The 21,687-nt window shown below is 52.5% G+C and overlaps 1 protein-coding gene across 1 annotated transcript in view; it reads left to right on the forward strand.

Moving 5' to 3' along the window:
* The window catches only part of LOC137307999 (mucin-6-like), a gene marked incomplete at its 3' end in the record, with an annotated part of 353,656 nt that overhangs the window by 132,330 nt on the left and 199,639 nt on the right, over positions 1 to 21,687 (forward strand). Inside the window, exon 10 of the mRNA XM_067976969.1 lies at positions 693 to 765. Coding sequence (XP_067833070.1) covers positions 693 to 765 — 73 coding nt within the window. The remainder of the gene's footprint in view (positions 1 to 692; positions 766 to 21,687) is intronic.

Genomic DNA, 21,687 nt, shown 5'->3' on the forward strand with positions numbered 1-21,687 from the left:
ATAGAAGGGGCCCTGGTGGTGAGACCCTGTCTATAGAAGGGGCCCTGGTGGTGAGACCCTGTCTATAGAGGGCCCTGGTGGTGAGACCCTGTCTATAGAAGGGGCCCTGGTGGTGAGACCCTGTCTATAGAGGGCCCTGGTGGTGAGGCCCTGTCTATAGAGGGCCCTGGTGGTGAGACCCTGTCTATAGAAGGGGCCCTGGTGGTGAGACCCTGTCTATAGAAGGGGCCCTGGTGGTGAGACTCTGTCTATAGAAGGGGCCCTGGTGGTGAGACCCTGTCTATAGAAGGGGCCCTGGTGGTGAGACCCTGTCTATAGAGGGCCCTGGTGGTGAGACCCTGTCTATAGAAGGGGCCCTGGTGGTGAGACCCTGTCTATAGAAGGGGCCCTGGTGGTGAGACCCTGTCTATAGAGGGCCCTGGTGGTGAGGTTCCTTATCTTGATGGTCAGTGATTGTCTCTAAATGTTTTCATGTTGATATCACCTTTCTTTGGTTATCTGTCCTTATCACATTGCTGTTTGAGGGTCCTTGCTGGGCACAAATTGCCTGCTGCGTTTCCTACATTATCACAGTGACTGCACTTCCAAAGTACTTCATTGGCTGTGAAGCACTTCGGGACATCCTGAGATGGTGAAAGGCTCTGTATAAATGTAAGTCTTTCTTTCTATTCATCAGTGGTGTTGTTTCACAGATCAAAATCACCTTCCTGAGAATGGGCATCGTGTATGTGAACAATCAGATCCAGAGTCTTCCCTTCCTGAAAGGTAAAAACACGTGTTGATTTAGTGCTGTGAACCTTGCAAAACTTCCCCAAACGCCTTTAGGACAAAGGACCAGGTCCCGACCAGGGATCGGGGGAAAGTGAAGGGAGCTGACTGAAAGCAATGTTGAAGGGGTAGTTTTTGAGGAGGCTTTTGAAAGGTGGGGAGAGATGTCCCAAGATCTCTTCGTTCAGGGAGGGATTTCCAGAGTGCATCACCAAGGTGGCTGAAGGTTTTTCCACTGATTGAGGAAGGAGAGGGGGAAGGAGGGAGGGAGGGAAGGAGGGAGGTAGGGAAGGAGGGAGGTAGGGAAGGAGGGAGGTAGAGAGGGAAGTATGCAGGGAGGGAGGGAAGGATGCAGGGAAGGAGGGAGGGAGGGAAGGAGGGAGGTAGGGAAGGAGGGAGGTAGAGAGGGAAGTATGCAGGGAGGGAGGGAAGGATGCAGGGAAGGAGGGAGGGAGGGAAAGAGGGAGGGAGAGGGAAGGAAGGATGGGGGAAGGACAGATGGAGGGACGGATGGATGCAGGGAGGGAGGGAGGGAAGGAGGCAGGGAGAAAGGGAAGGACGGAGGGAGGGAGGGAGGGAGGGAAGGACGGAGGGAGGGAGGGAGGGAAGGACGGAGGGAGGGAGGGAAGGTGAGAGGGAGGGAGGGGAGGACGGAGGGAGGGAGGGAAGGAGAGAGGAAGGGAGGGAAGGAGGCAGGGGGGAGGGGAGGGTGCAAATTGGGTCAAACTGGGCGAGTGTAAGGTTCAAGCTGAACTGTAAGACTGAAGAATGTTGCAGGTTAGGGGGTGCAAGGCCATGGAGTGATTCTATAGATTTTGAAGTCAATGTGCGAGGGTCTCGGGAGCCAGTGGAGGTTGGTGAGGGTCGGAAAGGTGAATGGGACTTAGTGCTGGATAGGGTGCAGATGGTTGAATTCTGGATGAGTTGAAGTCTGTAAAGGGTTGGGTTTTGGAGTCTGGTGAGGAGGTCTTCGATGAACATATGGATGACAATTGCAGTGTTAGTGAGTGTAAAATAAGGGCAAAATCAGGTGATATTGTGGAGATGGGAATAAATGGTCTTGGTGATGGACTGGATTTGAGATTTGAAACTCAAAGTTGCTCACTGTCAGGCTCAGTCAGTCAGTCAGGCTCAGTCAGTCAGTCAGGGTCAGTCGGGCTCAGTCAGTCAGTCAGGGTCAGTCGGGCTCAGTCAGTCGGTCCGGGTCAGTCAGTCGGTCGGGCTCAGTCAGGGTCAGTCAGTCGGTCCGGGTCAGTCAGTCGGTCGGGCTCAGTCAGGGTCAGTCAGTCGGTCAGGGTCAGCCAGTCGGGCTCAGTCAGTCGGGCTCAGTCAGTCAGTCAGTCGGGCTCAGTCAGTCAGTCAGGGTCAGCCAGTCGGTCAGGGTCAGTCAGTCGGTCAGGGTCAGTCAGTCAGTCGGGCTCAGTCAGTCAGTCGGGCTCAGTCAGTCGGGCTCAGTCAGTCAGTCAGGCTCAGTCGGGCTCAGTCAGTCGGGCTCAGTCAGTCAGTCGGGCTCAGTCAGTCAGGCTCAGTCAGTCACGGTCAGTCGGGCTCAGTCAGTCAGTCGGGCTCAGTCAGTCGGGCTCAGTCAGTCAGTCAGGCTCAGTCAGTCGGGCTCAGTCAGTCAGTCGGGCTCAGTCAGTCAGTCGGGCTCAGTCAGTTGGGCTCAGTCAGTCAGTCGGGCTCAGTCAGTCGGGCTCAGTCAGTCAGTCAGGCTCAGTCGGGCTCAGTCAGTCGGGCTCAGTCAGTCAGTCGGGCTCAGTCAGTCGGGCTCAGTCAGTCAGTCAGGCTCAGTCGGGCTCAGTCAGTCAGTCGGGCTCAGTCAGTCAGTCAGGCTCAGTCGGGCTCAGTCAGTCGGGCTCAGTCAGTCAGTCAGGCTCAGTCGGGCTCAGTCAGTCAGTCGGGCTCAGTCAGTCAGTCGGGCTCAGTCAGTCGGGCTCAGTCAGTCAGTCAGGCTCAGTCGGGCTCAGTCAGTCGGGCTCAGTCAGTCGGGCTCAGTCAGTCGGGCTCAGTCCGATTGAGCAGCTGTGGAAGAGGAGGGAGAGGGAGCTATGATGCGAAGTTTCTGATAGGGACTGACAAGTATTGCTGAAATCTTGTCAGAAAGTTCTCGAGAAAGTTCCAGGTCAATGAACGGTTTAATATCAGATGCAGCCTGATGGCCTCACTGCCATAGCAGCTCCGAATACCTGAGTAAGGAAGGCAGCCCTTGCACAGCACACACCCGCTGCACAGGAATTGTTACAATCAGGTCTGCAATTATAGTTTTGACAGGTAGAGTCTTGTAACTTGCTGAAATTCCATCATTATGCAGCACCGTCAGAGAGGAGTGATGAGTAGCACTGTCAGAGAGGAGTGATGAGTAGCACCGTCAGAGAGGAGTGATGTGTCGCACTGTCAGAGAGGAGTGATGTGCAGCACCGTCAGAGAGGAGTGATGAGAGCACTGTCAGAGAGGAGTGATGAGTAGCACTGTCAGAGAGGAATGATGAGTAGCACCGTCAGAGAGGAGTGATGTGTCGCACTGTCAGAGAGGAGTGATGTGTAGCACCGTCAGAGAGGAGTGATGTGTCGCACTGTCAGAGAGGAGTGATGTGTCGCACTGTCAGAGAGGAGTGATGAGTAGCACCGTCAGAGAGGAGTGATGTGTCGCACTGTCAGAGAGGAGTGATGTGTCGCACTGTCAGAGAGGAGTGATGTGTAGCACCGTCAGAGAGGAGTGATGAGTAGCACCGTCAGAGAGGAGTGATGAGAGCACTGTCAGAGAGGAGTGATGAGTAGCACTGTCAGAGAGGAGTGATGTGAAGCACTGTCAGAGAGGAGTGATGTGTCGCACTGTCAGAGAGGAGTGATGAGTAGCACCGTCAGAGAGGAGTGATGAGAGCACTGTCAGAGAGGAGTGATGAGTAGCACTGTCAGAGAGGAGTGATGTGTCGCACTGTCAGAGAGGAGTGATGTGTAGCACTGTCAGAGAGGAGTGATGTGTCGCACTGTCAGAGAGGAGTGATGTGTAGCACCGTCAGAGAGGAGTGATGTGCAGCACTGTCAGAGAGGAGTGATGTGTAGCACCGTCAGAGAGGAGTGATGTGTAGCACTGTAAGAGAGGAGTGATGAGTAGCACTGTCAGAGAGGAGTGATGAGTAGCACTGTCAGAGAGGAGTGATGAGTAGCACTGTCAGAGAGGAGTGATGTGTCGCACTGTCAGAGAGGAGTGATGTGTAGCACCGTCAGAGAGGAGTGATGTGTAGCACCGTCAGAGAGGAGTGATGTGCAGCACTGTCAGAGAGGAGTGATGTGTAGCACTGTCAGAGAGGAGTGATGTGTCGCACTGTCAGAGAGGAGTGATGTGTAGCACTGTAAGAGAGGAGTGATGTGTCGCACTGTCAGAGAGGAGTGATGAGTAGCACTGTCAGAGAGGAGTGATGAGTAGCACTGTCAGAGAGGAGTGATGTGCCGCACTGTCAGAGAGGAGTGATGTGTAGCACCGTCAGAGAGGAGTGATGTGTAGCACCGTCAGAGAGGAGTGATGTGCAGTACTGTCAGAGAGGAGTGATGTGTAGCACTGTCAGAGAGGAGTGATGTGTCGCACTGTCAGAGAGGAGTGATGTGTAGCACTGTAAGAGAGGAGTGATGTGTCGCACTGTCAGAGAGGAGTGATGAGTAGCACTGTCAGAGAGGAGTGATGAGTAGCACTGTCAGAGAGGAGTGATGAGTAGCACTGTCAGAGAGGAGTGATGTGTCGCACTGTCAGAGAGGAGTGATGTGTAGCACCGTCAGAGAGGAGTGATGTGTAGCACCGTCAGAGAGGAGTGATGTGCAGCACTGTCAGAGAGGAGTGATGTGCAGCACTGTCAGAGAGGAGTGATGTGTAGCACTGTCAGAGAGGAGTGATGTGTAGCACTGTCAGAGAGGAGTGATGTGTAGCACTGGCACAGAGGAGTGATGAGTAGCACCGTCAGAGAGGAGTGATGTGTAGCACCGTCAGAGAGGAGTGATGTGCAGCACTGTCAGAGAGGAGTGATGTGTATCACTGTCAGAGAGGAGTGATGTGTAGCACTGTCAGAGAGGAGTGATGTGTAGCACTGTCAGAGAGGAGTGATGTGTAGCACCGTCAGAGAGGAGTGATGTGCAGCACTGTCAGAGAGGAGTGATGTGTAGCACTGTCAGAGAGGAGTGATGTGTCGCACTGTCAGAGAGGAGTGATGTGCAGCACTGTCAGAGAGGAGTGATGTGTCGCACTGTCAGAGAGGAGTGATGTGTCGCACTGTCAGAGAGGAGTGATGTGCAGCACTGTCAGAGAGGAGTGATGTGTAGCACTGTCAGAGAGGAGTGATGAGTAGCACTGTCAGAGAGGAGTGGTGTGAAGCTCTGTCAGAGAGGAGTGATGTGTAGCACTGTCAGAGAGGAGTGATGTGTAGCACTGTCAGAGAGGAGTGATGTGTAGCACTGTCAGAGAGGAGTGATGTGTAGCACTGTCAGAGAGGAGTGATGTGCAGCACTGTCAGAGAGGAGTGATGAGTAGCACCGTCAGAGAGGAGTGATGTGCAGCACTGTCAGAGAGGAGTGATGTGTAGCACTGTCAGAGAGGAGTGATGTGTAGCACTGTCAGAGAGGAGTGATGTGCAGCACCATCAGAGAGGAATGATGAGTAGCACTGTCAGAGAGGAGTGATGAGTAGCAGCGTCAGAGAGGAGTGATGTGCAGCACTGTCAGAGAGGAGTGATCTGTAGCACTGTCAGAGAGGAGTGATGAGTAGCACTGTCAGAGAGGAGTGATGTGTAGCACTGTCAGAGAGGAGTGATGTGCAGCACTGTCAGAGAGGAGTGATGAGTAGCACTGTCAGAGAGGAGTGATGAGTAGCACCGTCAGAGAGGAGTGATGTGCAGCACTGTCAGAGAGGAGTGATGTGTAGCACTGTCAGAGAGGAGTGATGTGTAGCACTGTCAGAGAGGAGTGATGTGTAGCACTGTCAGAGAGGAGTGATGTGTAGCACCGTCAGAGAGGAGTGATGTGCAGCACTGTCAGAGAGGAGTGATGAGTAGCACCGTCAGAGAGGAGTGATGTGTAGCACCGTCAGAGAGGAGTGATGTGTCGCACTGTCAGTGAGGAGTGATGTGTAGCACCGTCAGAGAGGAGTGATGTGTAGCACCGTCAGAGAGGAGTGATGTGTCGCACTGTCAGAGAGGAGTGATGTGTCGCACTGTCAGAGAGGAGTGATGTGCAGCACTGTCAGAGAGGAGTGATGAGTAGCACCGTCAGAGAGGAGTGATGTGTCGCACTGTCAGAGAGGAGTGATGTGCAGCACTGTCAGAGAGGAGTGATGAGTAGCACCGTCAGAGAGGAGTGATGTGTAGCACTGTCAGAGAGGAGTGATGTGTCGCACTGTCAGAGAGGAGTGATGAGGAGCACCGTCAGAGAGGAGTGATGTGTAGCACTGTCAGAGAGGAGTGATGTGTAGCACCGTCAGAGAGGAGTGATGTGTAGCACTGTCAGAGAGGAGTGATGTGTAGCACCGTCAGAGAGGAGTGATGTGTAGCACTGTCAGAGAGGAGTGATGTGTAGCACTGTCAGAGAGGAGTGATGTGTCGCACTGTCAGAGAGGAGTGATGTGTAGCACCGTCAGAGAGGAGTGATGTGCAGCACTGTCAGAGAGGAGTGATGTGTAGCACCGTCAGAGAGGAGTGATGTGTAGCACTGTAAGAGAGGAGTGATGAGTAGCACTGTCAGAGAGGAGTGATGAGTAGCACTGTCAGAGAGGAGTGATGAGTAGCACTGTCAGAGAGGAGTGATGAGTAGCACTGTCAGAGAGGAGTGAAGTGTCGCACTGTCAGAGAGGAATGAAGTGTAGCACCGTCAGAGAGGAGTGATGTGTAGCACCGTCAGAGAGGAGTGATGTGCAGCACTGTCAGAGAGGAGTGATGTGTAGCACTGTCAGAGAGGAGTGATGTGTCGCACTGTCAGAGAGGAGTGATGTGTAGCACTGTAAGAGAGGAGTGATGTGTCGCACTGTCAGAGAGGAGTGATGAGTAGCACTGTCAGAGAGGAGTGATGAGTAGCACTGTCAGAGAGGAGTGATGTGTCGCACTGTCAGAGAGGAGTGATGTGTAGCACCGTCAGAGAGGAGTGATGTGTAGCACCGTCAGAGAGGAGTGATGTGCAGCACTGTCAGAGAGGAGTGATGTGTAGCACTGTCAGAGAGGAGTGATGTGTCGCACTGTCAGAGAGGAGTGATGTGTAGCACTGTAAGAGAGGAGTGATGTGTCGCACTGTCAGAGAGGAGTGATGAGTAGCACTGTCAGAGAGGAGTGATGAGTAGCACTGTCAGAGAGGAGTGATGAGTAGCACTGTCAGAGAGGAGTGATGTGTCGCACTGTCAGAGAGGAGTGATGTGTAGCACCGTCAGAGAGGAGTGATGTGTAGCACCGTCAGAGAGGAGTGATGTGCAGCACTGTCAGAGAGGAGTGATGTGCAGCACTGTCAGAGAGGAGTGATGTGTAGCACTGTCAGAGAGGAGTGATGTGTAGCACTGTCAGAGAGGAGTGATGTGTAGCACTGGCACAGAGGAGTGATGAGTAGCACCGTCAGAGAGGAGTGATGTGTAGCACCGTCAGAGAGGAGTGATGTGCAGCACTGTCAGAGAGGAGTGATGTGTATCACTGTCAGAGAGGAGTGATGTGTAGCACTGTCAGAGAGGAGTGATGTGTAGCACTGTCAGAGAGGAGTGATGTGTAGCACCGTCAGAGAGGAGTGATGTGCAGCACTGTCAGAGAGGAGTGATGTGTAGCACTGTCAGAGAGGAGTGATGTGTCGCACTGTCAGAGAGGAGTGATGTGCAGCACTGTCAGAGAGGAGTGATGTGTTGCACTGTCAGAGAGGAGTGATGTGTCGCACTGTCAGAGAGGAGTGATGTGCAGCACTGTCAGAGAGGAGTGATGTGTAGCACTGTCAGAGAGGAGTGATGAGTAGCACTGTCAGAGAGGAGTGATGTGTAGCACTGTCAGAGAGGAGTGATGTGCAGCACTGTCAGAGAGGAGTGATGAGTAGCACCGTCAGAGAGGAGTGATGTGCAGCACTGTCAGAGAGGAGTGATGTGTAGCACTGTCAGAGAGGAGTGATGTGTAGCACTGTCAGAGAGGAGTGATGTGCAGCACCATCAGAGAGGAATGATGAGTAGCACTGTCAGAGAGGAGTGATGAGTAGCAGCGTCAGAGAGGAGTGATGTGCAGCACTGTCAGAGAGGAGTGATCTGTAGCACTGTCAGAGAGGAGTGATGAGTAGCACTGTCAGAGAGGAGTGATGTGTAGCACTGTCAGAGAGGAGTGATGTGCAGCACTGTCAGAGAGGAGTGATGAGTAGCACTGTCAGAGAGGAGTGATGAGTAGCACCGTCAGAGAGGAGTGATGTGCAGCACTGTCAGAGAGGAGTGATGTGTAGCACTGTCAGAGAGGAGTGATGTGTAGCACTGTCAGAGAGGAGTGATGTGTAGCACTGTCAGAGAGGAGTGATGTGTAGCACCGTCAGAGAGGAGTGATGTGCAGCACTGTCAGAGAGGAGTGATGAGTAGCACCGTCAGAGAGGAGTGATGTGTAGCACCGTCAGAGAGGAGTGATGTGTCGCACTGTCAGTGAGGAGTGATGTGTAGCACCGTCAGAGAGGAGTGATGTGTAGCACCGTCAGAGAGGAGTGATGTGTCGCACTGTCAGAGAGGAGTGATGTGTCGCACTGTCAGAGAGGAGTGATGTGCAGCACTGTCAGAGAGGAGTGATGAGTAGCACCGTCAGAGAGGAGTGATGTGTCGCACTGTCAGAGAGGAGTGATGTGCAGCACTGTCAGAGAGGAGTGATGAGTAGCACCGTCAGAGAGGAGTGATGTGTAGCACTGTCAGAGAGGAGTGATGAGTTGCACTGGCAGAGAGGAGTGATGTCTAGCACCATCAGAGAGGAGTGATGAGTAGCACTGTCAGAGAGGAGTGATGAGTAGCACTGTCAGAGAGGAGTGATGAGTAGCACTGGCAGAGAGGAGTGATGTCTAGCACCATCAGAGAGGAGTGATGAGTAGCACTGTCAGAGAGGAGTGATGAGTAGCACTGGCAGAGAGGAGTGATGAGTAGCACTGTCAGAGAGGAGTGATGAGTAGCACTGTCAGAGAGGAGTGATGTGTAGCACCGTCAGAGAGGAGTGATGTGTAGCACCGTCAGAGAGGAGTGATGTGTCGCACTGTCAGAGAGGAGTGATGTGTAGCACTGTCAGAGAGGAGTGATGTGTAGCACCATCAGAGAGGAGTGATGTGTAGCACTGTCAGAGAGGAGTGATGAGTAGTCCCGTCAGAGAGGAGTGATGTGTCGCACTGTCAGAGAGGAGTGATGTGTCGCACTGTCAGAGAGGAGTGATGTGTCGCACTGTCAGAGAGGAGTGATGAGTAGCACCGTCAGAGAGGAGTGATGTGTAGCACTGTCAGAGAGGAGTGATGTGTCGCAATGTCAGAGAGGAGTGATGTGTCGCACTGTCAGAGAGGAGTGATGTGTCGCACTGTCAGAGAGGAGTGATGTGTCGCACTGTCAGAGACGAGTGATGTGTCGCACTGTCAGAGAGGAGTGATGTGTCGCACCGTCAGAGACGAGTGATGTGTCGCACTGTCAGAGAGGAGTGATGTGTCGCACTGTCAGAGACGAGTGATGTGTAGCACTGTCAGAGAGGAGTGATGTGTCGCACTGTCAGAGAGGAGTGATGTGTCGCACTGTCAGAGACGAGTGATGTGTCGCACTGTCAGAGAGGAGTGATGTGTCGCACTGTCAGAGACGAGTGATGTGTCGCACTCTCAGAGAGGAGTGATGAGTAGCACTGTCAGAGACGAGTGATGTGTCGCACTGTCAGAGAGGAGTGATGTGTCGCACTGTCAGAGACGAGTGATGTGTCGCACTCTCAGAGAGGAGTGATGAGTAGCACTGTCAGAGACGAGTGATGTGTCGCACTGTCAGAGAGGAGTGATGTGTCGCACTGTCAGAGAGGAGTGATGAGTAGCACTGTCAGAGAGGAGTGATGTGTAGCACCGTCAGAGAGGAGTGATGAGTAGCACTGTCAGAGAGGAGTGATGAGTAGCACTGTCAGAGAGGAGTGATGTGTAGCACCGTCAGAGAGGAGTGATGAGTCGCACTGTCAGAGAGGAGTGATGTGTAGCACCGTCAGAGAGGAGTGATGTGTAGCACCGTCAGAGAGGAGTGATGTGTCGCACTGTCAGAGAGGAGTGATGTGTCGCACTGTCAGAGAGGAGTGATGTGCAGCACTGTCAGAGAGGAGTGATGAGTAGCACCGTCAGAGAGGAGTGATGTGTCGCACTGTCAGAGAGGAGTGATGTGCAGCACTGTCAGAGAGGAGTGATGAGTAGCACCGTCAGAGAGGAGTGATGTGTAGCACTGTCAGAGAGGAGTGATGTGTCGCACTGTCAGAGAGGAGTGATGAGTAGCACCGTCAGAGAGGAGTGATGTGTAGCACCGTCAGAGAGGAGTGATGTGTAGCACTGTCAGAGAGGAGTGATGTGTAGCACCGTCAGAGAGGAGTGATGTGTAGCACTGTCAGAGAGGAGTGATGTGTAGCACTGTCAGAGAGGAGTGATGTGTCGCACTGTCAGAGAGGAGTGATGTGTAGCACCGTCAGAGAGGAGTGATGTGCAGCACTGTCAGAGAGGAGTGATGTGTAGCACCGTCAGAGAGGAGTGATGTGTAGCACTGTAAGAGAGGAGTGATGAGTAGCACTGTCAGAGAGGAGTGATGAGTAGCACTGTCAGAGAGGAGTGATGAGTAGCACTGTCAGAGAGGAGTGATGAGTAGCACTGTCAGAGAGGAGTGATGTGAAGCACTGTCAGAGAGGAGTGATGTGTAGCACCGTCAGAGAGGAGTGATGTGTAGCACCGTCAGAGAGGAGTGATGTGCAGCACTGTCAGAGAGGAGTGATGTGTAGCACTGTCAGAGAGGAGTGATGTGTCGCACTGTCAGAGAGGAGTGATGTGTAGCACTGTAAGAGAGGAGTGATGTGTCGCACTGTCAGAGAGGAGTGATGAGTAGCACTGTCAGAGAGGAGTGATGAGTAGCACTGTCAGAGAGGAGTGATGTGTCGCACTGTCAGAGAGGAGTGATGTGTAGCACCGTCAGAGAGGAGTGATGTGTAGCACCGTCAGAGAGGAGTGATGTGCAGCACTGTCAGAGAGGAGTGATGTGTAGCACTGTCAGAGAGGAGTGATGTGTCGCACTGTCAGAGAGGAGTGATGTGTAGCACTGTAAGAGAGGAGTGATGTGTCGCACTGTCAGAGAGGAGTGATGAGTAGCACTGTCAGAGAGGAGTGATGAGTAGCACTGTCAGAGAGGAGTGATGAGTAGCACTGTCAGAGAGGAGTGATGTGTCGCACTGTCAGAGAGGAGTGATGTGTAGCACCGTCAGAGAGGAGTGATGTGTAGCACCGTCAGAGAGGAGTGATGTGCAGCACTGTCAGAGAGGAGTGATGTGCAGCACTGTCAGAGAGGAGTGATGTGTAGCACTGTCAGAGAGGAGTGATGTGTAGCACTGTCAGAGAGGAGTGATGTGTAGCACTGGCACAGAGGAGTGATGAGTAGCACCGTCAGAGAGGAGTGATGTGTAGCACCGTCAGAGAGGAGTGATGTGCAGCACTGTCAGAGAGGAGTGATGTGTATCACTGTCAGAGAGGAGTGATGTGTAGCACTGTCAGAGAGGAGTGATGTGTAGCACTGTCAGAGAGGAGTGATGTGTAGCACCGTCAGAGAGGAGTGATGTGCAGCACTGTCAGAGAGGAGTGATGTGTAGCACTGTCAGAGAGGAGTGATGTGTCGCACTGTCAGAGAGGAGTGATGTGCAGCACTGTCAGAGAGGAGTGATGTGTTGCACTGTCAGAGAGGAGTGATGTGTCGCACTGTCAGAGAGGAGTGATGTGCAGCACTGTCAGAGAGGAGTGATGTGTAGCACTGTCAGAGAGGAGTGATGAGTAGCACTGTCAGAGAGGAGTGATGTGTAGCACTGTCAGAGAGGAGTGATGTGCAGCACTGTCAGAGAGGAGTGATGAGTAGCACCGTCAGAGAGGAGTGATGTGCAGCACTGTCAGAGAGGAGTGATGTGTAGCACTGTCAGAGAGGAGTGATGTGTAGCACTGTCAGAGAGGAGTGATGTGCAGCACCATCAGAGAGGAATGATGAGTAGCACTGTCAGAGAGGAGTGATGAGTAGCAGCGTCAGAGAGGAGTGATGTGCAGCACTGTCAGAGAGGAGTGATCTGTAGCACTGTCAGAGAGGAGTGATGAGTAGCACTGTCAGAGAGGAGTGATGTGTAGCACTGTCAGAGAGGAGTGATGTGCAGCACTGTCAGAGAGGAGTGATGAGTAGCACTGTCAGAGAGGAGTGATGAGTAGCACCGTCAGAGAGGAGTGATGTGCAGCACTGTCAGAGAGGAGTGATGTGTAGCACTGTCAGAGAGGAGTGATGTGTAGCACTGTCAGAGAGGAGTGATGTGTAGCACTGTCAGAGAGGAGTGATGTGTAGCACCGTCAGAGAGGAGTGATGTGCAGCACTGTCAGAGAGGAGTGATGAGTAGCACCGTCAGAGAGGAGTGATGTGTAGCACCGTCAGAGAGGAGTGATGTGTCGCACTGTCAGTGAGGAGTGATGTGTAGCACCGTCAGAGAGGAGTGATGTGTAGCACCGTCAGAGAGGAGTGATGTGTCGCACTGTCAGAGAGGAGTGATGTGTCGCACTGTCAGAGAGGAGTGATGTGCAGCACTGTCAGAGAGGAGTGATGAGTAGCACCGTCAGAGAGGAGTGATGTGTCGCACTGTCAGAGAGGAGTGATGTGCAGCACTGTCAGAGAGGAGTGATGAGTAGCACCGTCAGAGAGGAGTGATGTGTAGCACTGTCAGAGAGGAGTGATGTGTCGCACTGTCAGAGAGGAGTGATGAGTAGCACCGTCAGAGAGGAGTGATGTGTAGCACTGTCAGAGAGGAGTGATGTGTAGCACCGTCAGAGAGGAGTGATGTGTAGCACTGTCAGAGAGGAGTGATGTGTAGCACCGTCAGAGAGGAGTGATGTGTAGCACTGCCAGAGAGGAGTGATGTGTAGCACTGTCAGAGAGGAGTGATGTGTCGCACTGTCAGAGAGGAGTGATGTGTAGCACCGTCAGAGAGGAGTGATGTGTAGCACCGTCAGAGAGGAGTGATGTGCAGCACTGTCAGAGAGGAGTGATGTGTAGCACCGTCAGAGAGGAGTGATGTGTTGCACTGTCAGAGAGGAGTGATGTGTAGCACTGTCAGAGAGGAGTGATGTGTCGCACTGTCAGAGAGGAGTGATGAGTAGCACTGGCAGAGAGGAGTGATGAGTAGCACCGTCAGAGAGGAGTGATGTGTAGCACTGTCAGAGAGCAGTGATGTGTAGCACTGTCAGAGAGGAGTGATGTGTCGCACTGGCAGAGAGGAGTGATGTGGCGCACTGTCAGAGAGGAGTGATGTGCAGCATTGGCAGAGAGGAGTGATGTGTAGCATTGGCAGAGAGGAGTGATGTGTAGCACTGGCAGAGGGGAGTGATGTGTCGCAGTCAGAGAGGAGTGATGAGTAGCACCATCAGAGAGGAGTGATGAGAGCACTGTCAGAGAGGAGTGATGAGTAGCACTGGCAGAGAGGAGTGATGTGTCGCACTGTCAGAGAGGAGTGATGAGTAGCACCATCAGAGAGGAGTGATGTGTAGCACCGTCAGAGAGGAGTGATGTGTAGCACTGTCAGAGAGGAGTGATGTGTCGCACTGTCAGAGAGGAGTGATGAGTAGCACTGTCAGAGAGGAGTGATGAGTAGCACCATCGAGAGGAGTGATGAGAGCACTGTCAGAGAGGAGTGATGAGTAGCATTGGCAGAGAGGAGTGATGTGTCGCACTGTCAGAGAGGAGTGATGAGTAGCACTGGCAGAGAGGAGTGATGTGTCGCACTGTCAGAGAGAAGTGATGTGTAGCACCGTCAGAGAGGAGTGATGAGTAGCACTGTCAGAGAGGAGTGATGAGTAGCACTGTCAGAGAGGAGTGATGAGTAGCACTGTCAGAGAGGAGTGATGTGTCGCACTGTCAGAGAGAAGTGATGTGTAGCACCGTCAGAGAGGAGTGATGAGTAGCACTGTCAGAGAGGAGTGATGAGTAGCACTGTCAGAGAGGAGTGATGAGTTGCACTGGCAGAGAGGAGTGATGTCTAGCACCATCAGAGAGGAGTGATGAGTAGCACTGTCAGAGAGGAGTGATGAGTAGCACTGTCAGAGAGGAGTGATGAGTAGCACTGGCAGAGAGGAGTGATGTCTAGCACCATCAGAGAGGAGTGATGAGTAGCACTGTCAGAGAGGAGTGATGAGTAGCACTGGCAGAGAGGAGTGATGAGTAGCACTGTCAGAGAGGAGTGATGAGTAGCACTGTCAGAGAGGAGTGATGTGTAGCACCGTCAGAGAGGAGTGATGTGTAGCACCGTCAGAGAGGAGTGATGTGTCGCACTGTCAGAGAGGAGTGATGTGTAGCACTGTCAGAGAGGAGTGATGTGTAGCACCATCAGAGAGGAGTGATGTGTAGCACTGTCAGAGAGGAGTGATGAGTAGTCCCGTCAGAGAGGAGTGATGTGTCGCACTGTCAGAGAGGAGTGATGTGTCGCACTGTCAGAGAGGAGTGATGTGTCGCACTGTCAGAGAGGAGTGATGAGTAGCACCGTCAGAGAGGAGTGATGTGTAGCACTGTCAGAGAGGAGTGATGTGTCGCAATGTCAGAGAGGAGTGATGTGTCGCACTGTCAGAGAGGAGTGATGTGTCGCACTGTCAGAGAGGAGTGATGTGTCGCACTGTCAGAGACGAGTGATGTGTCGCACTGTCAGAGAGGAGTGATGTGTCGCACCGTCAGAGACGAGTGATGTGTCGCACTGTCAGAGAGGAGTGATGTGTCGCACTGTCAGAGACGAGTGATGTGTAGCACTGTCAGAGAGGAGTGATGTGTCGCACTGTCAGAGAGGAGTGATGTGTCGCACTGTCAGAGACGAGTGATGTGTCGCACTGTCAGAGAGGAGTGATGTGTCGCACTGTCAGAGACGAGTGATGTGTCGCACTCTCAGAGAGGAGTGATGAGTAGCACTGTCAGAGACGAGTGATGTGTCGCACTGTCAGAGAGGAGTGATGTGTCGCACTGTCAGAGACGAGTGATGTGTCGCACTCTCAGAGAGGAGTGATGAGTAGCACTGTCAGAGACGAGTGATGTGTCGCACTGTCAGAGAGGAGTGATGTGTCGCACTGTCAGAGAGGAGTGATGAGTAGCACTGTCAGAGAGGAGTGATGTGTAGCACCGTCAGAGAGGAGTGATGAGTAGCACTGTCAGAGAGGAGTGATGAGTAGCACTGTCAGAGAGGAGTGATGTGTAGCACCGTCAGAGAGGAGTGATGAGTCGCACTGTCAGAGAGGAGTGATGTGTAGCACCGTCAGAGAGGAGTGATGAGTAGCACTGTCAGAGAGGAGTGATGAGTAGCACTGTCAGAGAGGAGTGATGTGTAGCACTGTCAGAGAGGAGTGATGAGTAGCACCGTCAGAGAGGAGTGATGTGTATCACTGTCAGAGAGGAGTGATGAGTAGCACTGTCAGAGAGGAGTGATGAGTAGCACTGTCAGAGAAGAGTGATGAGTAGCACTGTCAGAGAGGAGTGATGTGTCGCACTGTCAGAGAGGAGTGATGAGTAGCACCATCAGAGAGGAGTGATGTGTTGCACTGTCAGAGAGGAGTGATGAGTAGCACTGTCAGAGAGGAGTGATGTGCAGCACTGTCAGAGAGGAGTGATGAGCAGCACTGTCAGAGAGGAGTGATGTGTAGCACTGTCAGAGAGGAGTGATGAGTCGCACCATCAGAGAGGAGTGATGTGTCGCACTGTCAGAGAGGAGTGATGAGTAGCACCGTCAGAGTGGAGTGACGTGTAGCACCATCAGAGAGGAGTGATGTGTCGCACTGTCAGAGAGGAGTGATGAGTCGCACTGTCAGAGAGGAGTGATGTGTAGCACCATCAGAGAGGAGTGATGTGACGCACTGTCAGAGAGGAGTGATGTGTCGCACTGTCAGAGAGGAGTGATGAGTAGCACTGTCAGAGAGGAGTGATGAGCAGCACCATCAGAGAGGATTGATGTGTAGCACTGTCAGAGAGGAGTGATGTGTAGCACCATCAGAGAGGAGTGATGTATCGCACTGTCAGAGAGGAGTGATGTGTAGCACTGTCAGAGAGGAGTGATGAGTAGCACTGTCAGAGAGGAGTGATGAGTAGCACCATCAGAGAGGAGTGATGTATCGCACTGTCAGAGAGGAGTGATGTGTAGCACCATCAGAGAGGAGTGATGTATCGCACTGTCAGAGAGGAGTGATGTGTAGCACTGTCAGAGAGGAGTGATGAGTAGCACTGTCAGAGAGGAGTGATGAGCAGCACTGTCAGAGAGGAGTGATGTGTCGCACTGTCAGAGAGGAGTGATGAGTAGCACTGTCAGAGAGGAGTGATGAGTAGCACTGTCAGAGAGGAGTGATGAGTAGCACTGGCAGAGAGGAGTGATGTGTCGCACTGTCAGAGAGAAGTGATGTGTAGCACCGTCAGAGAGGAGTGATGAGTAGCACTGTCAGAGAGGAGTGATGAGTAGCACTGTCAGAGAGGAGTGATGAGTAGCACTGTCAGAGAGGAGTGATGTGTCACACTGTCAGAGAGGAGTGATGTGTCGCACTGTCAGAGAGGAGTGATGAGTAGCACTGTCAGAGAGGAGTGATGAGTAGCACCATCGAGAGGAGTGATGAGAGCACTGTCAGAGAGGAGTGATGAGTAGCATTGGCAGAGAGGAGTGATGTGTCGCACTGTCAGAGAGGAGTGATGAGTAGCACTGGCAGAGAGGAGTGATGTGTCGCACTGTCAGAGAGAAGTGATGTGTAGCACCGTCAGAGAGGAGTGATGAGTAGCACTGTCAGAGAGGAGTGATGAGTAGCACTGTCAGAGAGGAGTGATGAGTAGCACTGTCAGAGAGGAGTGATGTATCGCACTGTCAGAGAGGAGTGATGTGTAGCACTGTCAGAGAGGAGTGATGAGTAGCACTGTCAGAGAGGAGTGATGAGTAGCACCATCAGAGAGGAGTGATGTATCGCACTGTCAGAGAGGAGTGATGTGTAGCACCATCAGAGAGGAGTGATGTATCGCACTGTCAGAGAGGAGTGATGTGTAGCACTGTCAGAGAGGAGTGATGAGTAGCACTGTCAGAGAGGAGTGATGAGTAGCACTGTCAGAGAGGAGTGATGTGTCGCACTGTCAGAGAGGAGTGATGAGTAGCACTGTCAGAGAGGAGTGATGAGTAGCACTGTCAGAGAGGAGTGATGAGTAGCACCATCAGAGAGGAGTGATGAGTTGCACTGTCAGAGAGGAGTGATGTGTCGCACTGTCAGAGAGGAGTGATGAGTAGCACTGTCAGAGAGGAGTGATGTGTCGCACTGTCAGAGAGGAGTGATGTGTAGCACTGTCAGAGAGGAGTGATGTGTCGCACTGTCAGAGAGGAGTGATGTGAAGCACCGTCAGAGATGAGTGATGTGTAGCACTGTCAGAGAGGAGTGATGTGTCGCACTGTCAGAGAGGAGTGATGTGTAGCACCGTCAGAGAGGAGTGATGTGTCGCACTGTCAGAGAGGAGTGATGTGTAGCACCGTCAGAGAGGAGTGATGTGTAGCACCGTCAGAGAGGAGTGATGAGAGCACCGTCAGAGAGGAGTGATGTGTCGCACTGTCAGAGAGGAGTGATGAGTAGCACCATCAGAGAGGAGTGATGTGTGGCACTCTCAGAGAGGAGTGATGTGTCGCACTGTCAGAGAGGAGTGATGTGTAGCACTGTCAGAGAGGAGTGATGTGTCCCACCGTCAGAGAGGAGTGATATGTAGCACCGTCAGAGAGGAGTGATGTGTAGCACTGTCAGAGAGGAGTGATGTGTCACACTGTCAGAGAGGAGTGATGTGTCGCACTGTCAGAGAGGAGTGATGAGTAGCACTGTCAGAGAGGAGTGATGAGTAGCACCATCAGAGAGGAGTGATGAGAGCACTGTCAGAGAGGAGTGATGAGTAGCATTGGCAGAGAGGAGTGATGTGTCGCACTGTCAGAGAGGAGTGATGAGTAGCACTGGCAGAGAGGAGTGATGTGTCGCACTTTCAGAGAGAAGTGATGTGTAGCACCGTCAGAGAGGAGTGATGAGTAGCACTGTCAGAGAGGAGTGATGAGTAGCACTGTCAGAGAGGAGTGATGAGTAGCACTGGCAGAGAGGAGTGATGAGTAGCACTGTCAGAGAGGAGTGATGAGTAGCACTGTCAGAGAGGAGTGATGAGTCGCACTGGCAGAGAGGAGTGATGTCTAGCACCATCAGAGAGGAGTGATGAGTAGCACTGTCAGAGAGGAGTGATGAGTAGCACTGTCAGAGAGGAGTGATGAGTAGCACTGGCAGAGAGGAGTGATGTCTAGCACCATCAGAGAGGAGTGATGAATAGCACTGTCAGAGAGGAGTGATGTGTAGCACCGTCAGAGAGGAGTGATGTGTAGCACCGTCAGAGAGGAGTGATGTGTCGCACTGTCAGAGAGGAGTGATGTGTCGCACTGTCAGAGAGGAGTGATGTGTCGCACTGTCAGAGACGAGTGATGTGTCGCACTGTCAGAGAGGAGTGATGTGTCGCACTGTCAGAGACGAGTGATGAGTAGCACTGTCAGAGAGGAGTGATGTGTAGCACCGTCAGAGAGGAGTGATGAGTAGCACCGTCAGAGAGGAGTGATGAGTAGCACTGTCAGAGAGGAGTGATGTGTCGCACTGTCAGAGAGGAGTGATGTGAAGCACTGTCAGAGAGGAGTGATGTGTCGCACCGTCAGAGAGGAGTGATGAGTAGCACTGTCAGAGAGGAGTGATGTGTAGCACCGTCAGAGAGGAGTGATGAGTAGCACCGTCAGAGAGGAGTGATGAGTAGCACTGTCAGAGAGGAGTGATGTGTCGCACTGTCAGAGAGGAGTGATGTGAAGCACTGTCAGAGAGGAGTGATGTGTCGCACTGTCAGAGACGAGTGATGTGTTGCACTGTCAGAGAGGAGTGATGTGTCGCACTGTCAGAGAGGAGTGATGTGTAGCACTGTCAGAGAGGAGTAATGTGTCGCACTGTCAGAGAGGAGTGATGTGTCGCACTGTCAGAGAGGAGTGATGTGTCGCACTGTCAGAAAGGAGTGATGAGTAGCACTGTCAGAGAGGATTGATGAGTAGCACTGTCAGAGAGGAGTGATGTGTCGCACTGTCAGAGAGGAGTGATGTGTCGCACTGTCAGAGAGGAGTGATGAGTAGCACTGTCAGAGAGGAGTGATGTGTAGCACCGTCAGAGAGGAGTGATGTGTCGCACTGTCAGAGAGGAGTGATGTGTCGGACTGTCAGAGAGGAGTGATGTGTCGCACTGTCAGAGAGGAGTGATGAGTAGCACTGTCAGAGAGGAGTGATGTGTAGCACCGTCAGAGAGGAGTGATGAGTAGCACTGTCAGAGAGGAGTGATGAGTAGCACTGTCAGAGAGGAGTGATGTGTAGCACCGTCAGAGAGGAGTGATGAGTAGCACTGTCAGAGAGGAGTGATGTGTAGCACCGTCAGAGAGGAGTGATGAGTAGCACTGTCAGACAGGAGTGATGAGTAGCACTGTCAGAGAGGAGTGATGTGTAGCACTGTCAGAGAGGAGTGATGAGTAGCACCGTCAGAGAGGAGTGATGTGTATCACTGTCAGAGAGGAGTGATGAGTAGCACTGTCAGAGAGGAGTGATGAGTAGCACTGTCAGAGAAGAGTGATGAGTAGCACTGTCAGAGAGGAGTGATGTGTCGCACTGTCAGAGAGGAGTGATGAGTAGCACTGTCAGAGAGGAGTGATGTGTCGCACTGTCAGAGAGGAGTGATGAGTAGCACCATCAGAGAGGAGTGATGTGTTGCACTGTCAGAGAGGAGTGATGAGTAGCACTGTCAGAGAGGAGTGATGTGCAGCACTGTCAGAGAGGAGTGATGAGCAGCACTGTCAGAGAGGAGTGATGTGTAGCACTGTCAGAGAGGAGTGATGAGTAGCACCATCAGAGAGGAGTGATGTGTCGCACTGTCAGAGAGGAGTGATGAGTAGCACCGTCAGAGTGGAGTGACGTGTAGCACCATCAGAGAGGAGTGATGTGTCGCACTGTCAGAGAGGAGTGATGAGTCGCACTGTCAGAGAGGAGTGATGTGTAGCACCATCAGAGAGGAGTGATGTGACGCACTGTCAGAGAGGAGTGATGTGTCGCACTGTCAGAGAGGAGTGATGAGTAGCACTGTCAGAGAGGAGTGATGAGCAGCACCATCAGAGAGGATTGATGTGTAGCACTGTCAGAGAGGAGTGATGTGTAGCACCATCAGAGAGGAGTGATGTATCGCACTGTCAGAGAGGAGTGATGTGTAGCACTGTCAGAGAGGAGTGATGAGTAGCACTGTCAGAGAGGAGTGATGAGTAGCACCATCAGAGAGGAGTGATGTATCGCACTGTCAGAGAGGAGTGATGTGTAGCACCATCAGAGAGGAGTGATGTATCGCACTGTCAGAGAGGAGTGATGTGTAGCACTGTCAGAGAGGAGTGATGAGTAGCACTGTCAGAGAGGAGTGATGAGTAGCACTGTCAGAGAGGAGTGCTGTGTCGCACTGTCAGAGAGGAGTGATGAGTAGCACTGTCAGAGAGGAGTGATGAGTAGCACTGTCAGAGAGGAGTGATGAGTAGCACCATCAGAGAGGAGTGATGAGTTGCACTGTCAGAGAGGAGTGATGTGTCGCACTGTCAGAGAGGAGTGATGTGAAGCACCGTCAGAGATGAGTGATGTGTAGCACTGTCAGAGAGGAGTGATGTGTCGCACTGTCAGAGAGGAGTGATGTGTAGCACTGTCAGAGAGGAGTGATGTGTCGCACTGTCAGAGAGGAGTGATGTGAAGCACCGTCAGAGATGAGTGATGTGTAGCACTGTCAGAGAGGAGTGATGTGTCGCACTGTCAGAGAGGAGTGATGTGTAGCACCGTCAGAGAGGAGTGATGTGTCGCACTGTCAGAGAGGAGTGATGTGTAGCACCGTCAGAGAGGAGTGATGTGTAGCACCGTCAGAGAGGAGTGATGAGAGCACTGTCAGAGAGGAGTGATGTGTCGCACTGTCAGAGACGAGTGATGTGTCGCACTGTCAGAGAGGAGTGATGAGTAGCAGCGTCAGAGAGGAGTGATGTGTAGCACCGTCAGAGAGGAGTGATGAGTAGCAGCGTCAGAGAGGAGTGATGTGTCGCACCGTCAGAGAGGAGTGATGTGTAGCACCGTCAGAGAGGAGTGATGTGTAGCACCGTCAGAGAGGAGTGATGTGTCGCACTGTCAGAGAGGAGTGATGTGCCGCACTGTCAGAGAGGAGTGATGTGCAGCACCGTCAGAGAGGAGTGATGTGTAGCACCGTCAGAGAGGAGTGATGAGTAGCACTGTCAGAGAGGAGTGATGTGTCTCACTGACAGAGAGGAGTGACGAGTAGCACTGTCAGAGAGGAGTGATGAGTAGCACCATCAGAGAGGAGTGATGAGTAGCACCGTCAGAGAGGAGTGATGTGTTGCACTGTCAGAGAGGAGTGATGAGTAGCACTGTCAGAGAGGAGTGATGAGCAGCACCGTCAGAGAGGAGTGATGTGCAGCACTGTTAGAGAGGAGTGATGAGTAGCACTGTCAGATAGGAGTGAGGAGCAGCACCATCAGAGAGGAGTGATGTGTAGCACTGTCAGAGAGGAGTGAATTGTATCACTGTCAGAGAGGAGTGATGTGAAGCACTGTCAGAGAGGAGTGATGTGTCGCACTGTCAGAGAGGAGTGATGTGTCGCACTG

The sequence above is a fragment of the Heptranchias perlo genome, unplaced genomic scaffold (genome assembly GCF_035084215.1).
Source record: "Heptranchias perlo isolate sHepPer1 unplaced genomic scaffold, sHepPer1.hap1 HAP1_SCAFFOLD_117, whole genome shotgun sequence".
Taxonomy (NCBI): Eukaryota; Metazoa; Chordata; class Chondrichthyes; order Hexanchiformes; family Hexanchidae; genus Heptranchias; species Heptranchias perlo.